The 21963-nt window shown below is 36.8% G+C and overlaps 1 protein-coding gene across 43 annotated transcripts in view; it reads right to left on the reverse strand.

Annotated features, from left to right (window-relative positions):
- The window catches only part of Ptprd (protein tyrosine phosphatase receptor type D), a 2211569-nt gene that overhangs the window by 195784 nt on the left and 1993822 nt on the right, over window positions 1–21963 (reverse strand). For 25 of the 43 annotated variants that reach the window (XM_029475777.1, XM_029475788.1, XM_029475765.1 and 22 more), the window contains 6 exons: window positions 9303–9491; window positions 8079–8087; window positions 7342–7359; window positions 5612–5722; window positions 4340–4351; window positions 1865–2134 (listed from right to left, as the gene is read on the reverse strand). In XM_029475777.1, coding sequence (XP_029331637.1) covers window positions 1865–2134; window positions 4340–4351; window positions 5612–5722; window positions 7342–7359; window positions 8079–8087; window positions 9303–9491 — 609 coding nt within the window. The remainder of the gene's footprint in view (window positions 1–1864; window positions 2135–4339; window positions 4352–5611; window positions 5723–7341; window positions 7360–8078; window positions 8088–9302; window positions 9492–21963) is intronic. The other 18 variants (XM_029475784.1, XM_029475783.1, XM_029475775.1 and 15 more) reach the window with 5 other exon arrangements.

Consider the following 21963-nt stretch of genomic DNA (forward strand, 5'->3'; position numbering starts at 1 on the left):
GAAGAAGAAGAAGAAGAAGAAGAAGAAGAAGAAGAAGAAGAAGAAGAAGAAGAAGAAGAAGAAGAAGAAGAAAAGGAAACCAATCCAGAAGATAGTGCTCATAATCAGACTTGTTCCCTGTAAGGAGTAAGGCTAGCATCACAGGGGTCAGACTCATTCCCTGTAAGGAGTAAGGCTAGTATCACAGTCCCCCCTGAGATATATGGCAGCTGAGGAATGGCAAACATTGGCTTCTTTTCTATTTGGTTTTGCTTCTTTTTCTTTGAGATTTTACTTTTATATTTCATCCTTTAAGGTAAGAAAGGATAGGGAGGTAGGAAGACTCAGGAAAAGAAAGCTACAAAAGTGAATATGTTAATTAGCTTGGTGTTTCTCTCATTTTCAAATTCTTTAATGTCTTTGGCAAACCTCAAATGTCACAAGCTCAAACAGTTATAATGAAAAGAGGTGGTTTGATGTTTGCAAGTTACTAATATCTTCAGAATTATAACACTTAGCAAAGAGAATTTAATAAAATTAGTAACAAAAAAGCATTTATTTAACTATTCTGGACTTTCATTTTGGAAAGTGGACCACTCTGAACTTTCAGGTAAATAAAATACTCTTAAATAAGGTTGAGTTTATTGAGGTAGCATCAGTGATTGTGTTATCATACTTTTTACAGTAACACTGTATACATATAATGTAGAAACAAAGACAAATATGCTTAAAACTTTAAGAATATATAGGACATTATATTACATGGCTACTATATGAATAATGTATACTTTTGTTGTTATGTCATATTATATACTGAATATCTACACTCACAGACATGATATCAATTATAACAAGTGTGCTACATTTGTTTTTAAATTCATGCTTCCAAAATGGCATGATGAACTGAGCTCTTTTTGTACTAAATCTAGACACTGACAGGAAACTCAAATCACCCTCACTGTGACCCAATTGATAAGTTTTCTATAATTACGTAAGCATTGCGGAAAAGAAAGTGGTATTCACACATATTCAACTCCCTTTTTGGCTGAAAATTTTTTTCACAGAATGTACTACTTTGGTTATATTTAGTACATTTATTGGAGAAGAAAATATTTCGCGAGTATTCATATATGCAAGGTGAAGGACAGAACTAAGATAGAACAGATCCATTTGCATTTTGCTTCTTAATGGTAGGGCCATCAAACAGAGCACCTATTATTAATAGGTCATACTGATTTCAGCACTTTCTCTTATTTCTGCTTTTTCAGAGATTTTATGCATTTAATGACAGTTATTAATATTCTTCTTAAGCCCCCTATCAATAATTTGAACCAGTATAACGTCTGCAGGCCAGCCATCTACGAGAACAGCATACCTGGTGTAGCATTCCAGATTCTGTCTGCTCAGTGACTAAATCAGACTTCCTTTCAAATATTGTAATTATTATCCTAATTTAGACTGCTAATATCTTAGGAATTAACCTGTATGTGGTTTCTAGTAATAAATATGCAATCCTACTTCCTCAGGAGGCTAAAGCAATAGATCAGTGATTGATAGCTTCTGTGGGATACAGTGCAAATTCAACCACAATCTGCAGTTTAATGAGACACTGTCTCAAACTGAAAATTAAGGAAGGACTGAGGTGGTAGCTTAGAGGTAGAGCACTCGGTATGTAGATTCAATATCTAAGATCTCAGAAAGGAAAGAAGATAAGGGGAGGGAAAGGTGAGAGAAACCTGTCTACCTAAGATGAACATTTTATATAATACCACAGATGAGATTAGGCCCTAGACAACTGAAGCACTGAGAGATAAGTTGATTCATTTTAAAATTCTGGGTCTAAAATGAGCATAAGTACGTTTTTCTGAGCACGAGCTGAACATACCTTTGACAGTGATCTGTGCTATTGCTTCAATGACCCCCAACGTCGACATAGCAACACAGGTGTAATTTGCTGACTGTCTTACATCATTCAGTTCTAGGACATTTCTTCCTATCGGCATATCATCTTCTGGTGTCAGATCTTCTGCCCCCAACATCCACTTCACATAAGGCATTGGTGACCCCACTGCCACACAGGTGATATTTACACTTCCACCTGGCATGATTTCATGATTAGTGGGTGGGATAGAGAATCTTGGTGGGACACGGCGAACTGGAACAAAACACAAGGTCACATGATAACATATGCGAGGCAAGAATGAAGCAGCTTGTGAAACACATGACATGCACCAGACATACATGACTAAACAAGTGAAACATAGTGTAAATTATCCAAAATCACAACAAAAAGATAAACTGTGGATAGTACAGACCATACAAGTATGGTGTGTGTATACACAGAATCAATTATTTAGTTTAATCATTGATATCTTAGACACAGTCATACAACAGTTGACTCAGACCTACAAAGGCCCCCCCACACACAAAAAGAAAATCTATTTACAAATTAACAGTACACAAACACCATGCAAAAGAGAAACACCAAACTATATACATACATGCATATAACAATGATTCTATGCAGGCATGTATATTCAAATAGGTGGCAGAATGTCATCAGCATGTGTGAGTAGCAAGACTGACTTCAGTACTGTGTACTCGAAGCTGATAGGAATGTGTGTATGGGGCAGTCACATCTCACCCTGGAAAACATAACCTGGAGGACACTGAAATGGCAATTTATTTGCTTTCAGATTCTGAAGGATACAGCCTCAAAACTTCAACTAAAGATGGAACAAACAGGAATATATGTGAGTCTGTGTTTCTGTGTGTATCTTCTGGGGGTGTGTCTTATGTGTGGTATGTGTATATCCTGTGTGTGAGTGTGTACCTCTATGTGGTATGTGTCTGTATGTCTATGCCAGTGTCTCTGTGTGTGTCTGTCATATGTGTGTGTGTGTGTGTGTGTGTGTGTGTGTGTTTGTGCGCGTGTATATATGTTCTGTTTGTTTGTCTGTGTATATGTGGCATGTGTCTTTGTGTTTATGCCAATGTCTCATCTCTATTTGTGTCTGTCTTGTGTTTGTGTGTGTGTAGAAACTGACAATAACAGAAGAAGAAACACATGATATCAATAGATAATATACTGGATTGGGTCATGCGAGTCATGCACAAAATGGACTCTTAAGGCCCACAATAGAACAATGAAAGAATGGCTGGAATCCTAGAGAAGGACAACGTAGAAATAGTGAGAAAATAAGACCAAATACAAAGACAGAAGGTAGAGTGAAGTTACTGAGATGGGGACTTGAAAGTTAGAAGATTACAGGTTATAGGGAGGTATTATAGGTAACGACTGCAGACTCAGGGGAGAGGGTTCACATTCAGGATTCCATTCAGTTTGTATATAAGGTTAAATAGCACCAATGACCACAGAATCCAGTAAAAGGAATTTTATGTCTATATTCAAAGTGATGGACATTCAATATACACAGCAGGATGTGACATTAAGAGGAGTGACCATATTAAAACAACATGACACAGAAAAAATATAGCTATCACCAAGCAAACACGGTTCAGTGTTCCTGCTTCAGATAATCTGCATATTCAGATATGTTTACATACATGTACTTTGACATGGTACAAAGCTAAGGTGAGAGAGAATTAGTTCTATCTTGGACTTTAGGGGTAAAACCTTATACTATGAGAACTTTAAATCAAATGGGCAACCTTCAGGAATATACTACAAATAGTGATGGTAAGCAATGCTTTTCTGAAGTTATAGGAAAGGACCCAAAAGTCAACCTCTTAACCCCAAGAAGAAGGTAAGGAATTCTGTCTGGGAACTCTGGCTAAACTTAGGATCAGAAATCCTCTGACTGGGGAGGGCTTGCTGCAATGGTGTGGAAGCGGGGTGAGGGGAGGGTCTAAGACATTCATAGGAAAGAAAGTGCTATGCATGCCTCCTGCAGTCAACTCAGAGGTTACTGAAGCAAGCAGGGGCCAGCACAGACTCTGGGGCATCAAAGAACATATCAAGAAAAATGGAAGGCTCAGGGAACAGTTATAAAATGTCATCTGGGGGGCAGCAGGCACCCTGAGGATACAGAAATAAAAGATGGGTGAGAAATGGGAAGAGTTGGGGAGGAGACAAAAGCAGGAACACTGACCAACGCACTGGACCATAGAGTTAAGTGTTACCTTTCCCATGCACCCAGGTACATTCTCTCCCATCATGCATTGCATTTGGACGCCATCAGCAAGCAACAGAAGCCAAGGCCAAAACATTCTCTGCAATATTATACCATTGACCAAAAGAAGACCACAGTGCAGCTACATTCATTTCATTTGTATTCTTTGTTATCGATTTTAAGTAGTAGTTTTGTAAAGGTGGGTAAAAAGTAAAAAACACACCAACCTTCTCGCAGCTCTGAGGGATGTAGGGGGGTTTGATGCAGAACACAATGAAATGAGGAAAAGGAGAAAAACAAGGGAAACACAGAGAGAGTAAAAAGGCCATATCAAGGCTTTCAACCACTACTTGAATATCGTTAATTGTTCTAGTTCATCTTTCTACCCCAGCTGGAAAAGTTAGCAACACCTCATGGACTAATGCAGTATTAGGAACAATCACTAGCATCATTTTGAAATTTTCCATAGAGGAAGGAATACATGCCTCATGCAGCAAAGGAGGTCACCATTGTGAGAAAAAGGATTGGAGCTCTCAAAGAATTTAGGGAAGAGAAGGTTCTCAATGCACTTCCACTCCCACCCCCACCCCACCTATCAACTCCACAGAGAGAAGGGGGGGAAAAAAGCATCCCCAGGGGCACAAAATTATCTCTGACAAAATTTCAAAATCAAGCTAGGTTTTTTTTTTTTTCTTAAGAAACCCATTCTATAGTACCTTAAAGCCCTTACAGGCTGCAACCATCCCCTCCCCCGCCCATTACTCAGCTTTGTAGACCCAGAAAACTGACAACTCTAGGGGAGCGAGAGGGGGATACCTTTCGGGAAATGAAAGGTACAGCTATTCCTAAACTCAAGGTGTGACCATTTAAATACTCATGAAAAACTACAAATGGATCCTTATAATTCATTCTTATTTCAAGAACAGCTAATACGAGTCCCTAAAATACAGTCATTACCTTATGGCACATAAATGCATTTACTTATATAAAGCTGTGTTTTAATTAGGAAGCTAAGCGTAAGAGAAAGGAATGCAAGTGGGCTATTTTCATGTAGCAACTGTTTTTCTTAAGTTGGAGCCCTTAGGCTCCTAGCTTCACAGCAGACATCACGGAGATGTAAACACCTTCATGCTTAGGGCTGATTAGTAGCACACCGAGCACTTAGTTCAAGGTTTGTAAGGAAACAGGTAAGAAACAACAGAAAGAGTAAAAGAAACGAAGAAAACTTCAAACAAATACCAAGCACAGTCAGTCAGTACAAGTCAAAAGAGAGTCAGAAGTAAAAAGGCTAATAAAGATCTACAAACCTCAAGCCTCAGGATGATTTGAAAAACAACAGATTTCAAATTTTATTTTTTTACAGAGTAAACTGATTCAGCAACATTCGTCATTACCAAATCCTCTTGTTAAATACTTTCATAATCACACAGACCCCGTGAGCAACTCAATTCCCCCTGAGCCTGAATGGAGACGCCATGCCAGGGTGATGTCATTCCTACCTCTGACATATAAATTGGCAGGGGCAGAGTAGCGAGTGCCCGCGCTGTTGGTGGCAACACACTCGTATTTTCCTTGGTCGGATTCTTCGCTCTGTTCGATCTGCAGGGCTCCTGTATGGATATAAAATACACCACCAAAGAAGTGGTCAGAGAAGGCTTCTGGGGTTCAGCGAGCTAAACCTCTTAACAATATGAAAAGCCCTGCAAAGCGAAGGTCCACTCAACGTCGATTCAATCTCTTGCTAAGTTGCACAGACAGAAAATGATGCGATGAGAAAAACATATAGAGATTATTTTTTTTTACATCATCAATGCTAGCATAAGGAAACAATATCTCTTTTTATTTTTATCCCAAGCAAGACTTCTAGTCATAATTAGCACTCTTAGCTCCTAGACTAATAAAATGAAGATGGGTGAGACTGCTTCAAGGAAGTATGGCTTTTAAATAAAACAAAGGATTAATACTTGGTTTTGTTTTGTTTCATTTTGGCAACAAAAGTGGCGCAAAAGATAGGCACGCTCAAAAAAACCAGACTGAGTTTTCAAGAAAGTCTTCTGCGGAAGAAAGCCAAAAATAGGCAGCGAGCACAAAAAGGCTGCACGAAGCGAAAAAAAATTAAAATTAGTCATTATCAGTTATGAAAATATCACTTAAAGAAATAAAACTCCCTTAAGACATGCAGACTTTTATTTTTTGTTGTTTTTTTGTTTTTTAAGAAAAGAAAGACAGTTTGCCACAACTTACAATCATTTCTGACATTTGCTGAAATGCAAAGAGCGTTCGCATTAGAGGAGTTTTAAAAAGTTCAAAAGCAAGGCCCAGGCCAGCCAGGAAGAGCCAACCAATCACTGCTCGAGGACCTCTGGATAGATCCCCTAAGACACCCATCAAAATCCACTGTGGGATTAGCAGTGTGGTGTCACAAAACCCCAAGAAAAATACAAAAGAAGAATTACAAAAGAAACGCACACGGAGTCAAAGTATGAAAAACCGGCAATACCACATACCACCAAGAGTACTGAGAACCTGTTTCCACGGCTGAAGGACAGAAGATCCAAAAATCCAGAGACGAGCATCCAAGAAAAAAAGAAGTAGAGAAAAAAGCGCTGCTGTCAGACTGAAGGAGGGTCAGGTGGAAGGGGGAGTCATTCTTTGACTTTTAAGACAGTAAGAGAAAAAAGAATTGAAGAACAAAAGCAAAATCCTTTTGAAAGATAAAGACAAAAAGCAGACGGTCCAGGCTGTCTTCTGCATGTCTGCCACTGTTCTCCAGACCGCCCTGGCTTTGGTCCAGAACAAGAACAGCTAAGGAAGAAAAAAATGATCTTTTTTTTTCTCCAGTTGGACAAAAAAAAGGTAAAAGAAGAAGAAAAAAAGGAAAAAAATAAGAGAAAAAAGAAAAAGGAAGAAGAAAAGGAAAAAAAATAAAAAGAGGGACAGATGGTAAGCTGTGACTGGTCTGTGGTCTAAAGACCTGGATATGCTTTCTTTGAAGCATATCACAACTTAAATAATCATTTTCATAAATAAAGAAATGAACAAAACAAAGAGAAAAAGGAAAAGGAAAGTCCACAATGTGAGAGTCACGAATCATAACCAAACGGAGGCAAAGAAATCAGGTTGATGGACATTATGGGAATGGATCTGAAAACAGGACAGAGATGAGAGAGGTGATAGGACAGGGAGAATGAGCAAGATCATTCTGTGAACGTTAGGTCAGCATTCTTACCTCTTATTGGTGTACCACCTGGGTGGATAATATGAATGCAAATAAGATTAGAAAGAAGAAGCATTAGTACGAGAAGAAGGGGGCTAGGGCTGGGGAGAAGAATTCGATTAGATTTACAGATTAAATAAGGTCTTAAAAGAAACTTGAATTACTATACTGGTAAACAGGAATATATTAGATCATTTCATTAGATCATAAAAGCAAGGTAGTGCATTAAACCACAGAGGGCAAAGGTCATAAATTGGCAGAATTGCCTTTTTCAGAGAAGCAACTGAGTTCTTACGTCTGGGGTCACATAGGGTTAGAAGTCTATCTTTTAATTTTTGTATCCTTAAAAAAAGAAATATACAGCACTTTTAATGACATAGTTTAGGAAAATATTAGCTAAGCTATTTAAGTATATATATATATATATATATATATATATATATATATGTATATACTATTTGAGGAAATACTACAAACTAGCTAGAAACAAACAGTCAGGATTGGAATCTTACACTAGTCATTATGCTACAATTGTGTGATTATCTTGTGTATTATTTTATTTCTTTATACAGTGTTCTTAAGATAAACAGCTCTGTGGAGGTATGCATGTGTGCGCCACTACAGAGATCTGGTGCCTACACTGACAGTTAGTAAAATGCATGCCATGCATTTTATTATTAATAATAATAATCATATTCTGAATATGGAAATTAGTGGGGGTGAAGTGCGCTTCAGAACTAAGCACTTACCAATAGATTCTGGAGATTTAAATACGGAGAGAAGAAAGACAGCATAAAAATATTATTATATTCCTCATAATTTGGTACAAATTTTTCAGAGTTAAAGCTTTATTATACTAAATCATCTATGTTACATGTGAATAATTATTTATTTACAACAACAGAATGCTAATCTACACAGTTCTGCTGACAACAAGCAAAAGAGCCAGTTAACAAGACGCTTTACCATCACAGGATAGGGCAAAAGCTGAGAATTCTGGGAAGACAGGCAGTTAACAACTTAGAATTTTCTATCAATATTATTACCAACGTCACAGCACAGAGATTATTAGTATACATTTCTGTGAAATTGCCTAGGGACAGGCTCTAAGAAATTTAGAACGTTTTCTATTTTAATCTATAGAGAGCAAAGGAATAACCTGGGATGAGAACGGGACACGGAGTTGGAGTAAAGAGAAAGAAAACGGCCAAAGCTGGAGTCTACACCAAAGCAGACTTCTGTAGATCCAGTCACTGGAGGGGTCAAAGCCCTCGAGCATGGGCACATATACTGCCACAGCTACTGTGTGGACCAAGCTCACTAACAATGACACAGAAATGGAGTTAAGCAAATCCCTCACTTTCATTGGTACTTCGAAAAGGACTTTAAAAAAATACATCTGGTCACTCAGGAATCCACCTTTCTGTGTATTGTGTATTAGTGAAAAGAAAGCAGATGTGCCCAAACTCACTGACAATTACTACCTGGATGAGTTTAAATGTAGAAAAGAAAGCAGAAAATACACTTGAGTACAACTGAATTATTTTCAGGTTTAATATGAACATTCTTATATGGAAATAGCCACTGGAGCGCTTTGCAAGTTTGGAATGAAATTCAATGTTGAAATAAATTTGTTTCAAAAGAAAACGAAGAAAGAAGAAAGAAGAGAAAATGGATCCATCAAATACCGCAGAAAAAGCAGTAAATTAAAAATTATTAAGAATACAGTCACAGCAGTGAGCAATGTGGATTAAACAGAAGCCGCAAAACACACCAAGGGAAGACAGATTCTGGATGAGGCCATGGCCTCACAAACATGGACAACATATTAAATAACAGAGAAAGAGAAGAGGAAGATAAATCAATACCTAAAAAATAAAAAAAAAATTAAATTAAAATTAAAGAATAAAGAAAGAGAAGGATTTTTTTTTTTAATTGTCTAGGAGTTAGTAGAAACAGTGACAAGACCCTACCTGATCGTAACTGCTTAATACGACCATTGTTGTTGCTTGTGTCAACAGGTAAGAAATCTTTAAACCAAGTGATTTCTGGATCCGGATTACCGCTGGCTGCACACAGCATGGTGGCGGTGCGGGTCCGTTCCACCACCTTCAACTGCGGGCCCATATCAATCGTAGGGAAACCCCTAGGAATCTGATCCTCTGCAAGACAAAAGATTACACAATTATTTCAACAAACTCATTATCTTTCATAAATCTGTTCCTTTATTTATTCAACCTTTGTATAGAACTAAACATTAAGCAGGCCCTGTTGGGCTATTAGAGTAGGACACGGTAGCAAGGTCACTCCCAACCAGTGCTGCACACAATCTATGTGTGAAGGCAGTGCACTAACAAATAGTTCATTGTGTGGCAGACTATGGTGAGGGGACACAGGAATACTCCAGGAGCACAGGGGGGCGGGGAATGGCCACACCAGTGTCTGCCAGGATAAGCAGCTACCTAGGGGGAAGCGCCTTCAATGGATTTTTAGGAAGAAAAGTTTGATGACTAGCAAAAAGGAAGAGGAATTTTGTTTTTCTTTAGGAAGACAAAAATTTAAGTCTAGGTGGTAACACTAGCAAGCTACAGGACCCAGCAGAATGTAAGGGCATTAAGCAGCAATGAAGCAAGCAAGTCGGTTCACACACATATCAAGCTATCTCTACTCCAAGGGGATGTACGTCTTATACCTTTCAAATAAAGCCACACATACATGACTAGTATAGCCACTGGTTTTGCATTCACCCATTAAAATATTAATTAATTTGAAGACTGTTAAATCCATTTTTTTCTGCCAATCTCTAAACAATAAAGAAGAGCTAAAGGGGTCTGCAACCCTATAGGTGGAACAACATTATGAACTAACCAGTACACCACGGAGCTCGTGACTCTAGCTGCATATGTAGCAAAAGATGGCCTAGTTGGCCATCAGTGGAAAGAGAGGCCCATTGGTCTTGCAAACTTTATATGCCCTAGTACAGGGGAACGCCAGGGCCAAGAAGTGGGAGTGGGGCGGGGGGGAGAGTGAGGGGTAGGGTTTGGGGGACTTTTGGGGTAGCATTGGAAATGTAAATGAAGAAAATACCTAATTAAAAATAAATAAATAAATTCTTCAGGAAAAAAAAAGAAGAGTGGTCATTTTCCCATAGCATTTATACTGAACTCTATTACAAATAATCTGGAGATTAATTAAAGCTTAGGATAATTATAAGGTTGATTGCATGCTAAGCCATTTTATATAAGGAACTTGAGCTTCCACAGATTGCATGTGTGCATGTGTGTGTGTTGGTGGGTGTGGGTGTGTGGGTTTGTTCCAGCACTAAGCCCTCTCAGATACTTAAGCAATGAGTATAACTACATGATTTTTTTTTCAAAGAAGCACATGATTGAACTGGGATTAATTCTTCATAAGGAACTTCAATTAATTAGAAAATTGAGTGTACTTTTTACCAAAGAACAAAGAAAGGCAACTCCTGATTACTAACACAAAAGCATGCAATTTTTTTTTACAATAAGAGGATATTTTCCAAAAGGTTAGTAATTAAAAAAAATATGATACCTATATTTTGTATCTCTAATGGACTTTAGGTTAACCATACCCCATATTGAAACTACTCTAGACATTGATCTAGACATTGGTAGACTATCCCCCACCCCCACCCCCACCCCTGTCTCCATTACCAAACTCCTGGCAATAAACTACCTTAACAGCATGTTCATCCAGAATAAAAGACTGATTTCCAAATTAGCCCTACTGGAGTTTTAGCTTGATGGTTAATGCATCTCGAATACAATTGTCTAACATTTGACTTCCAATCAACCTTTGTATTAATTTAATAAATATTTCGTCATGAACACTGAAAGAGCCAATTGTAAACTGACTTGCAAGCATAAATACAAGTGCAAAAAATCCATTGATAAATCATGTGTAATACATGTGGCTTCTTCTCAGCTCCCACCATCTCCATTGACCCAGGGGTCTACTTGATCTGAGACTTGTAAATAGGCAACCATCCAATTCCTACTGCACAACCTGCACTCTGATGGCTTTCCCATATAGTCTGTTGGCCCTATGTGTCTTTTCTGTGTTTTCTCTATAGCCTTGGTGTAATTCAATCTCCTATACTTCCGTGTCCCAGCTCTTTGCTAAATCAGCTCCGTTGCTTATATGGAGGAAGTGGCACACTTGAAGTCAACTTATTCCAAAAGTTTTTCCAAACTCCTTGAAACACATCTCATCTTTTCTTCACCAAAGCTACCACAGCACCAAGCAAGTAAATATACCATGTATCCCTGTCCTACATGTCTTACTTACATCCTGATCACCTGACATGACAAGAATTGGGTTTTTAAATGCCAGTGAGTTCCAAACCTGAGAATTTCTGGAAAGAGGTAACTAGAATAATTCAAGACTGTTCAGATTCCTGAAAGAATGTCAAATGGTACCAGAAAATGGAAAGTTTGGGTGAATAATCCCAGCCTATTGCAAGAGAAAGCTGATGGACTAATAAATCGAAACATAGACTTTGTGTATCCAAGCTGTGTCCGTTCAGGTATGACACCTGAAGTTAGGATAGTCTATTTCTTGTCAGAACAGGCATGTGAAGATGTGAATGGATGTATAAGTGAAACAAACTAACAAAAAGATAACATTATATTTCATTTTTAATGAAATATAATTAAGTTGTAAGATAAAGTCATATCAGATATTCACATTCCTATCCATCCTCAGCCAAATAAAGGTCTATAGTAGACAAGTGTGAGATACAGTGGTTAGAACTTTCAGAATGATCTTTCAAATCTCAAAAGGAAAATTAAAAATTACAACTGAGATAGGGAGTACCTTGAGAATAGGGTTGTGCTAATTTAAAGTCTATTTCAACTGAATTTTACCGAGATATGCTTTCTGTCTTCATAGGTTTTGCCAGTATATTTATATGTATGGTATAGTTCTAATGTTATTTGAGGAAACAAACAAATAAACAAATAAAGCAGAGAGATCAATAATTCTGAACTGCTATATATTATTAAACATCTTACTTCTAAGCTATTGACCAAAAACTGCTTCAAATTTTAAAAATAATTGCCCTTTTCTGTTTAAAAGTGTAATGGATTGCCTTCATCATTTAGAAATGAGACCTCTAAAAACAAATCTTAAACTTAGTTTGCTTTTTGTTTTGTTTTTCATTTTCTGGCAACCAGGTTAGGTTAATAACTGTAAACACCTATCCTGGGATTTCTCAGTGGTCTACATTCCACAGGGCACTGTATCTTCCCACTGGGTTTATCTACTATTTGACTGCAAATGTTTCTATGTTGTTTTGCGGATCAACTCCCTTTCACATATGTATCTCTCTAAAGAGCCAGGCCAATAGTTAGGGTCATCAGTGCACCAGGCACTTACTAAAGGCGCTTCCCCGGGGAATCTGATTTAATAACCATCTATGGGAAATGAAGCCCTCATCTTGGAGGTAACTTGAAGCATGAGCTTTTGCCTCCCAAGCAGACAAGTATATTTGCATCTACTTTCTTTCCCTTTTGGCTCAAGAAGGACACTCTAGAGCATTCTTTTTCATGCACACAACTATATGCCAACAAATACCTTTCTTGCATATTAATCTACAAAGGTATGTAAAGAGAATTTCTTTCGTAGTCCTCATAAGGGTAATTAAATTCTATCCAGCTCTCTTCCTTGCACAGAAACCCTTTGAATCTACTATCTTCATTAAATTTTCATGAGAAACATCACAATGTAACAGATTCAAACAGCCAGAGCTGTTACAAGTTGACAGATGGGGCTTGCTTCCAACTTGACTGTCAGGTATTTGGCAATAAAATTCAGTATTCAACATAAAATAGACGGTAGAAATAATGAAATTTCTAATTGAATGCTTATCTCAGTGGGCATAGTTTAGACGATGTTAATTGCTTTTTTTATCCTCTATATTTATTAGTAATTTATATAAAACTGCCTTGGCCATTTGATAACATGTTTTGACAGTTTATCAAGTCAGTAGAAACTTGAGCATCAAATCAGTACCATTAACACCTTAGCCAAGTAAACACTCTTAGCCAAAGGCAGCCATCAAATATTAACAAACCATCCATGTTAGCACTTTTAAACTTTTACACGAGGTGAAAAGAAAAACATTTTGTCCTATTCATTAATGTGCTCATTAAGGTTTAAACTGCCTTACTTATCACTGTTCTGTATTAATATTCAATCATGCAGAATTATCTTCTAATTCATCAACAATTTAAATCAGACTTGACCTTCAGGAAACCATTTGGTCTGCCGATTTGAGAGGCCATTAAAGGGCAGATGAATACACACTTGTGCTCAATGAATCAAGAATGCTCACGTGCACACACGCGTACACACATACACAGTTTGGGATGCCAGTTGCAGGAGGCACGGGAATACAGCACATACTCTAACTGTGTTCATGTCTTAATGAAATATGCTGATAGGAAAGTTTCAGTTACACTAAAGAAATAGAAATGTGAATGTCAGCATTTTGCAGAATTAATTTACCATTGCTCCTAAATTTGGCATAAGCAGGACTTGAAAGGTACCAGTGACTAAAAGAATATCACTGTTTTAAAGGGAGTTAAGCTTTGCATATCTAAGAGTGATAAAGTAAGGGCTATTGTATAATTTTCTGGGTTAACCTGCTTTCGTTGTTCATCTGTGAATGACTTCAGGAAGGTTTGTACTTCCACTTCAATTCCACAAGCATTGAACCTTTCCTATTTGAAAGGAAACCACAGAACTCTAAACCATCTGCTATGGTCAGAGGTGGCCTTGAGGAATTCTTATTGCCTAATATTGTTAGAGGTTTTGCAAAGTGTATTTTAGGCCTTTTACTAATTTAATAAAGTTGTTATTGAAGGACTGTTTGCCATGGTCCTTGAAAAATCAAACAAACAAGCAACAAAAAAGAAAGAAAGAAAGAAAGAAAGAAAGAAAGAAAGAAAGAAAGAAAGCCAATTTATCAGGTATGTCACCAACATGGTCATGTCCTTGAATTACTGGTATGCTTCCTCGCAAGTACCATCAAGATATTTGTCCCAAACAGTCATAGTTCATTAAAGAAACAACAACAACAACAAAATCCCCCACCAAAACCAAACCAAACCAAAACCCAAAAAACAAAAGCAAAAAACTTACCAAGAGTAGTATAGTGTTTTGAATGAGAATGGTCCCCCATCAGCTCTTATGTTTGGTCCCCAATTGGTGGAGCCCTTTGGGAATGATGAGGTGGTTTGGGTGTGTTGGAGGAGGTGTCTCACAATGGGCTGTGTTTTAAGGTTTCAGCCTTGTACTTGGGGTTCTAGATGTAAACTCATCTGTTCATGCTGCCATGCCTCAGCTCTGCTCTCACTCTCTGGAACCACCAGGCCAATGAATGTTTTCTTTTTTAATTTGCTTTGGTTATAGGGTTCTATCACAGCAATAAAAGAGTGACTGAGATGACTGATTTTACAATAAAGTAAAAGCATCATATGTAGAGAGGGTTGAACAGCTTCTTTTCTTGGAAAATCTGCCCCGAGAATTCAGTTTTCTGAGGGCAGAACAAAAACCACCTTACTGCAATTATTAAATGCATGAACTCATGGAAGGGAGGGGGGTATGGGGACTTTGTGTTCTTTCCCTTATAATTCTCCTGTAAATACATACAATAAACTGACATGTTTAGGATATTATATCAACCATATCAGCATTTATTTAGAAAGCATTTCCATTTTCCTAAAAGGCTTGCCACCTGTCCCTCCTTTAAATTGTTATCCATTCTTGAGTAGATTTGTGACTGTTTTTGTCTTCTTTGGTCTGTGAAGCATGCTCTATTGCATTCCCTGTTCTTATACTGAGCAAGGATGGACTTGCAGGCTCACAGAGTGGCTCTTCATCCATGTTTCCTAACTGATTTATTGAAGTCTGAAGACAATTCTGATGAGCAGAGATGTCTGCTGTGCAAGTGATTCTTTAACTCATTACAGTGGCTGTGGGAGAAGCAGCAATTAAACCTCAACATCTCTTTATACAAGACTTCCCTGCGTAAATTTTTGTTGGCTTCTAAAAATCAAAACTAGAGTCACATGAGAAAACATATGAACACTGTGCTTCCTCAGAGCAAAGAGCAGAATGTGTATCCAGATTTATTGCTATCCCATGTAGAGAATAATACAGTTTCTGGTGTTCAAACTCATTACCAGTTAAAAATAAGTGCATAAACCACATGTATGTGAGGCAAACATTGAATCCAGGTTAACTGAAAGGAACGCAGATTGTGTGTTCCTGGGTATCATATGGCTTTAGGAGTATATGAGCACCTTACAGAAAACTGAAGTCAATCTTCTGACTTAGAATGGTGGAACCACACAGCTGTTGAAGATTTTGTTATAAAAAATACAAGGTGCCAAGTGTTGTGAACACACCTGTGATTTCATTGCTCAAGATGAAAATGAGGAAAGAGAGACTGATGGGAGTGAGGGAGAAAGAAGAGAAAGAGGAAGAAGGAAAAATAAAGAAAAGTTACATTGGTAATTTTGATAATATAGTGCTTTCTTAAACAAAAGTACTAAAAGCTTGCATGTATATATGGATGCTCCATGAATATTGTTGAGAATATTGGAGAGAGGTATGCACCAAAAAGACCCTAACTGATGGAAAAACATTTACTATTCTATCCAGCATATAAGTTGTTAAATTTTTATACATGAGAAGACCTAAAGAATCTCTTAGAGATGTTAAATAAACAATGGTGTTAAAAAGGTCAAATGAAATGATAAAATAATATATTTATTGAAGTCACATGAACATACTGAAGCAAAAGAAAATTTTAATTATTACATCTCCCGGGTGCTCAGGACAGGGTACCATTCATTTTAGAGGTATATAATTGATAATCTTGCTTGTGCCAAATTGAGCCAGGCACTGGGAATATAGTCACTCAGATAATCTCTCTATTGTGTGATTAAATTATTGTCCAAAATAATAAAAAATTGAGAGAACATTAAGTCTCCAGTCCACAGGAAGGAGGACAGAATGAGATAATAGAAGAGACGTGCTCATGCTGCCTGACATCAGTGTTTTGTATCAACTAACATTAGCAGTATCCAAGCTCCAGTAACACCCAGTGTAGAGTAAAAGCATGTGACCCAAAGATTTGCTATGTACGACCGGCCTCCATAAACTGAAAGACAGGAAACAATGCACACAAATGAGGGACTCCGGAATAACAAGAGTCAGGTGTGTTTAGAGAGCAGCTCTTTCTTCAAACCTCTACAGATCCCATGCTCTTCTCCCAGATCTGAACAGGTAGATTTCAGACATACTTAAAAATCTTGGATATCACATTACAAATGACTAAAAAATATCAAAACCAAATTACTTTCTCCCCCCTTTTTATTTTGTTTGTTTGTTTATTTTTTTCAAGGCAGGTTTTCTCTGTGTAGCTCTGGTTATCCTGGAACTTGCTTTGTAGACCAGGTAGACATGAACTCAGAAATTCTCCTGCCTCTGCTTCCCAACTGATGGAATTAAAGGTGTGTGCTACCACTGACAGGTCAGAACTCCTTTCTTCTTAATAGCATGAGGATTCTGTTTTTATTATAAAAAATGAAATTAAATATTCCGTAGGAATAGGTCATATGAAGAGTTCTGGGTTTTATTTGTTTATTTGTTAATTCTTCCATTCTTTGTTATGTAATTATTATAGTACTAGGAAATCAACCTAGGGCCTGATGCATGCTATGCAGTAGTGTAACCATTGAGCTACATATATCCAACAGTAACTTTTTAAAGTAAAATGACAGTTTTTATATTTACCTGTTTTTAAAGATTGTGTGCCATGGTGTAAATGAATGAGGATTAGAGGTTTGTGTATGGGTGTTGTTTCTTCCATTAACCTTGTGGAATTCAGTAAGTCAGCTACATCCCTATGACCCAATGAAGGGACTTCTTAGAATCACAGATATTATTAGTTTTATTCTCAGATAACCTTCCAATTCTGAAAACACATGATTATTCAAAATCAAATATATTAAAGAATATTCCTGTACTATATCAACAAGGCTAACATAGTTCTTCTTTTCCGTTCAGTTCTAGAAACTTAATTCATGCCACACAGAAATGAGCAAGAATGGTATACTGAACTAATGAGACATTTCTGTCCCCTACTAAGTACTGTGATGCTCTGCAAATCTAAAACAAGTGCCCGAGCCTCTGTGGGCAGCAAAATCGTGACAGTGGCAGTGTCTGTACACCCATTATCTATGGACATAAATCAGCCTTCATAATGAACTTACTTCCCAAGTCAAACAAACTACAAATGTTCTAGTCTTTAGGTTTTAGAGTGATTGCATTTTAATTTTCTTTCAACTTTATTGTGCTTCCTGTATGCTAAGTGCTTGTCCTAAAATAAGTACGCATCATGAATAGTTATGGCCTTTTACCCAGGGCCTGCTCAATATAAGCACACTGTAAAACACAATGCTTGGGCATCTTTTATGTTTTAAGAAGAAAATATTAGACATTACCCTCACATAGCATGTGATAGTGATTTGTCAAATTCCTATACTTCAAACATTCTTATTTTAGACATGTACCAATTGAGTCCTTATTAAGTTACCATTGCGTTTTAGGTAGAGGTAAAGTAAAAGATATATGAGTCATGGAAGACTATGAAACACACATGAGAAACATTGAATACACTGCCTAGGATCCCAAATTCACTGTGTCTGTATCTTTGAATTCTGTTGAGGACAGTAAATGGTTTCATGTCTGTTGTAACCAGACAGCAAAATTAGTTTCTTTGTAAACAGTTTACATGTCCAGCCACATGTGAGAAGCCCAAACACATTCATGCTGTTACTTTAAGCCTTAAGGGATCTCTAGCCATGACTAGTTGTATCTCTGAAGGAACTGTCACAGATTCATGGAATATAAAGGGGAGAGATGTTTGCAACTTTGGTAAACATCAATGTACTTCAAGCAATTATTTTTCAAGATAAACGATAGTATCAGGCTACAAACAGGGACTGTTTTATTTCTAGAACACAGTCCTGGAAGAGGGGAGATGATTCATTCATTATACTTTTCTTAAGCAAACCTATGTGGACGAGGCTTGGCTTTTCACTCTTCTACAAGACAACAGGGAATCTGTGTGTTGTGACATCATGACCGTATGGCTCAAAAACCAGCAATTCTTCAAGTGAGGAAGCAACAAAATAAAAGCAAAATAGGTTTCCGAATAAAGCTGAAGTGCTGAGCTGTTATCAAAATGATGCTTAATGAATGAAATTAAGAAAAATTTACAGATAAAGCAGCTCCTAACTGTAAGGCTAGTCTCCCTCAGGGGGGAAAAACACCATAAGAATCAGAGGAAAGCTTCCTACTTATTAATATTTCAAATTGATTTTTTAACAAACATACTAAACATCTGGCCTTAAGACTAATTATGACAGAGATGCAATGAAAAATTATTTAAAAATACTCTTTGCTTTTAAGGACTCTTACTGTGTTGTGAACAGTTAGTAAATTTTTTTTCCTATGACTATGCCCCATGTGAATGAAATATCTGAGCTGAGGAGATGGCTCAGTAGGTTAAGCTGCTTGTCACCAAGACACATGACCTAAGTTCAAATGCTGAGAACTACCTGGTAGAATGAGAAGACGTCTGGGCATTGTTCTCTGCTCTTCACATGTACCATGGTGTGTGTGTAACTGTATACACACACACACACACACACACACTTGATAAATGTAAACAATAGTAGAAAAGTAGGTACTGATAAGTTGTTAGAAGCTTCAACAGTAGGTGCTACTATAATTTAGTATAGCAAGAGCTGACCTCGTGGTATTCCAGGGGAAAGTTCAATTTTATGAAATATTTTTCATAGCAGAACACCAATCCCAGTTAGACTGAGTTATTGTTTAAATGTTGTGAATGCAATTTTACATGGCAATAAGTCAGTAACTTGTACCGTATTACTACTTGGCTTTAGACAACAATTATTCTTTTGTCATTTAAAGTGAGACAAAAAGAAAGAAAGAAAGAAAGAAAGAAAGAAAGAAAGAAAGAAAGAAAGAAAGAAAGAAAGAAAGCCAGGTGTGGTGGCGCATGCCTTTAATCCCAGCACGGGAGGCAGAGGCAGGCAGACTTCTGAGTTCAAGGCCAGCCTGGTCTACAGAGTGAGTTCCAGGACAGCCAGGGCTACACAGAGAAACCCTGTCACGTAAAACAAACAAACAAACAAACAAAAATCAACAACAAAAAAATCCCAACCTTACTAGCTAATATTATTAACAATACTTAATTAGTCATTGATACAAACAGAATCTATAGTGATGCTTGCTGTTCTTTCTAGAGTATGAGAATCTCATGGAAATAACAAAAGTCTACATTCTAATATATGCTTTATTTAATCAATTCCAGATGAAGCTCATATTTTAAATCATTAATTTGATTATTTTTAGAGAAGAAGAGCTATAATTCAGTTTTTTGATTGTTTTCTGATTGATTTTACTTTGTTGAAGAAAGAGAGCCAAAAAGACAGAAATGGTCACCAAAACGCATGGCACTTTTGATTCAGTCTCCATTATGCACTAGTTTATTCTTAACAAACTTAAAACAAAGCTGAGGAAGCCATTTGTCCTGTTAACAATATTTTACTATAGATAAGCAACGAACATTTTTTAGTCCTCAGATGATTTATTAAAAAGAAAGTCAGAATGAAGCATAAAGTTTTGGGTAGGAACTGAAGTATTAGGGTAAAGTTTTGAATATATACAAATAGATGTAGAAATTAATGCAACTTTAAATGAGTGTGCCTACACACATTAAGGAAATCACTGTAACAAATCAAACAACTTTTTCAGTTTTGTGAACCAAGAGGCAAGGAAGAGCAATAAGGAATAGTAATGGTTCTATCTTCTATCCTCTAGTGAAGGGAAACTGAGTATCTTGGGGATGGCAGATTCAGTCTCAGTCATCGCTGGAACAACGAAGGAAACAACTCATACATAGAGCCATCTTCTTGAACAAGAAAATGCATAATAAATGATTAAGATATGGCAAGACTACACTGATAACAGCATGAAGGAACTAAATGTGGGTCAGATTGTCAATAAAGTATTTGACCTGATCGATTTTTTAACATGCTGAACAAAATGAATAGCTGTATTAATATAGCCTCAAAATATTTCCAAACAAAATGTATTAAGTATAAAGTAAGTATTAGTAGTTTTACAATGGAGAAAGCTCATAGAAACAAACTTGGTCAGGAAAGCAAATTTAGCAATATCAGGAGTTGGATAAATCAAAGCTGTGTGCTAAGAAAACATAATGCCACTCCAACATAACTCTTCAGAAAGATTCCCAAGTCTGGTTCTATGGAATTATCAGAAAAATGCTAAATGAAAATATGTCGTATTTACAAAAGTATCCAAATCAGAAATATCAATGAAAGGTTGAACTGACAATTCTGAACTGAAGATTTAGAAACAGTTAAAGCTGCTTGGGTTGTGACAACTAGGACTGTTTCAATTTCCTATACCACATACAGGTAAATTAAATGAAGTAGTACTATATCCTTTTTACTTGATACTTTTTGTAAATTTTTAAAATATGTTTTAAATGAAATAGAATTATATCTCTTACTCCTGACCTTTACTCCCTCCAGGCTCTCCCAGCTATCCTCCAGAGATTCCTCCTTGTATCTGTTCACTTTCAAACTGACAATCTACTTTACTTTATTATTTTTCCATATGTGCATACACATGATATTTATGAATATGTCTATATATACACACATATATAGTTTGTGTTTGTATGTACATGTGCATATGTATGCATATCATTTATGTATATACACATGTGTATGTGTATATGTGTATATATACATGTATGTATGTATATATGCATGGATGGATGGATGGATGTATGGATGTATGTATGGATATGTACACATATATAAAAACACATATATTTATTTGGCCTTAGTCCGCTTTGGTTTTCATATGTATGTTTGAAAGGCTGAGCACCATGGACTAGAGTTTCCAATAAGGGCTCACCCCTGTGATGAACTGATTCCCCTTTCCCAGCACTCATTAGTTGTCTGTAGTTCCTTTTCTAGAGTGGAATCTTAATTGACATTTCCCCAGTAATATGATAAATTCAGTTTGAAAAACATTACGAGAGACTCCTACAATTTGAAAATTATGGATTTTTCTCCCTAAATCTTATGATAGCAAAATGCAACCCTTCAACAATGTTTGAAATGAAAATTATTTCTGAGCAGATATTTCTTCTATGTTTTGAGCAGATACTTTAATACCTAACAGTTTTGCAATGATAACAATGACAGACAAAACACATTGGGTCTGGAATTAGATAATATCCTATAAAAAGTAAGACTTACCAATACATTATCTTTCAAACTGAAGTTGAAAAGAATGAGAATTCAGGAGACAGTCTCGGGATATACTAGAAAAATATTTCTTATAAAAGATAGAGAACTTCAGTCCAATTTCCCTTATGAATATCGATGCAAAAATCCTCAATAAAATTCTTGCTAACCGAATCCAAGAACACATCAAAACAATCATCCATCCTGACCAAGTAGGTTT

Source organism: Mus caroli, chromosome 4, assembly GCF_900094665.2.
Source record: "Mus caroli chromosome 4, CAROLI_EIJ_v1.1, whole genome shotgun sequence".
Lineage (NCBI taxonomy): Eukaryota > Metazoa > Chordata > Mammalia > Rodentia > Muridae > Mus > Mus caroli.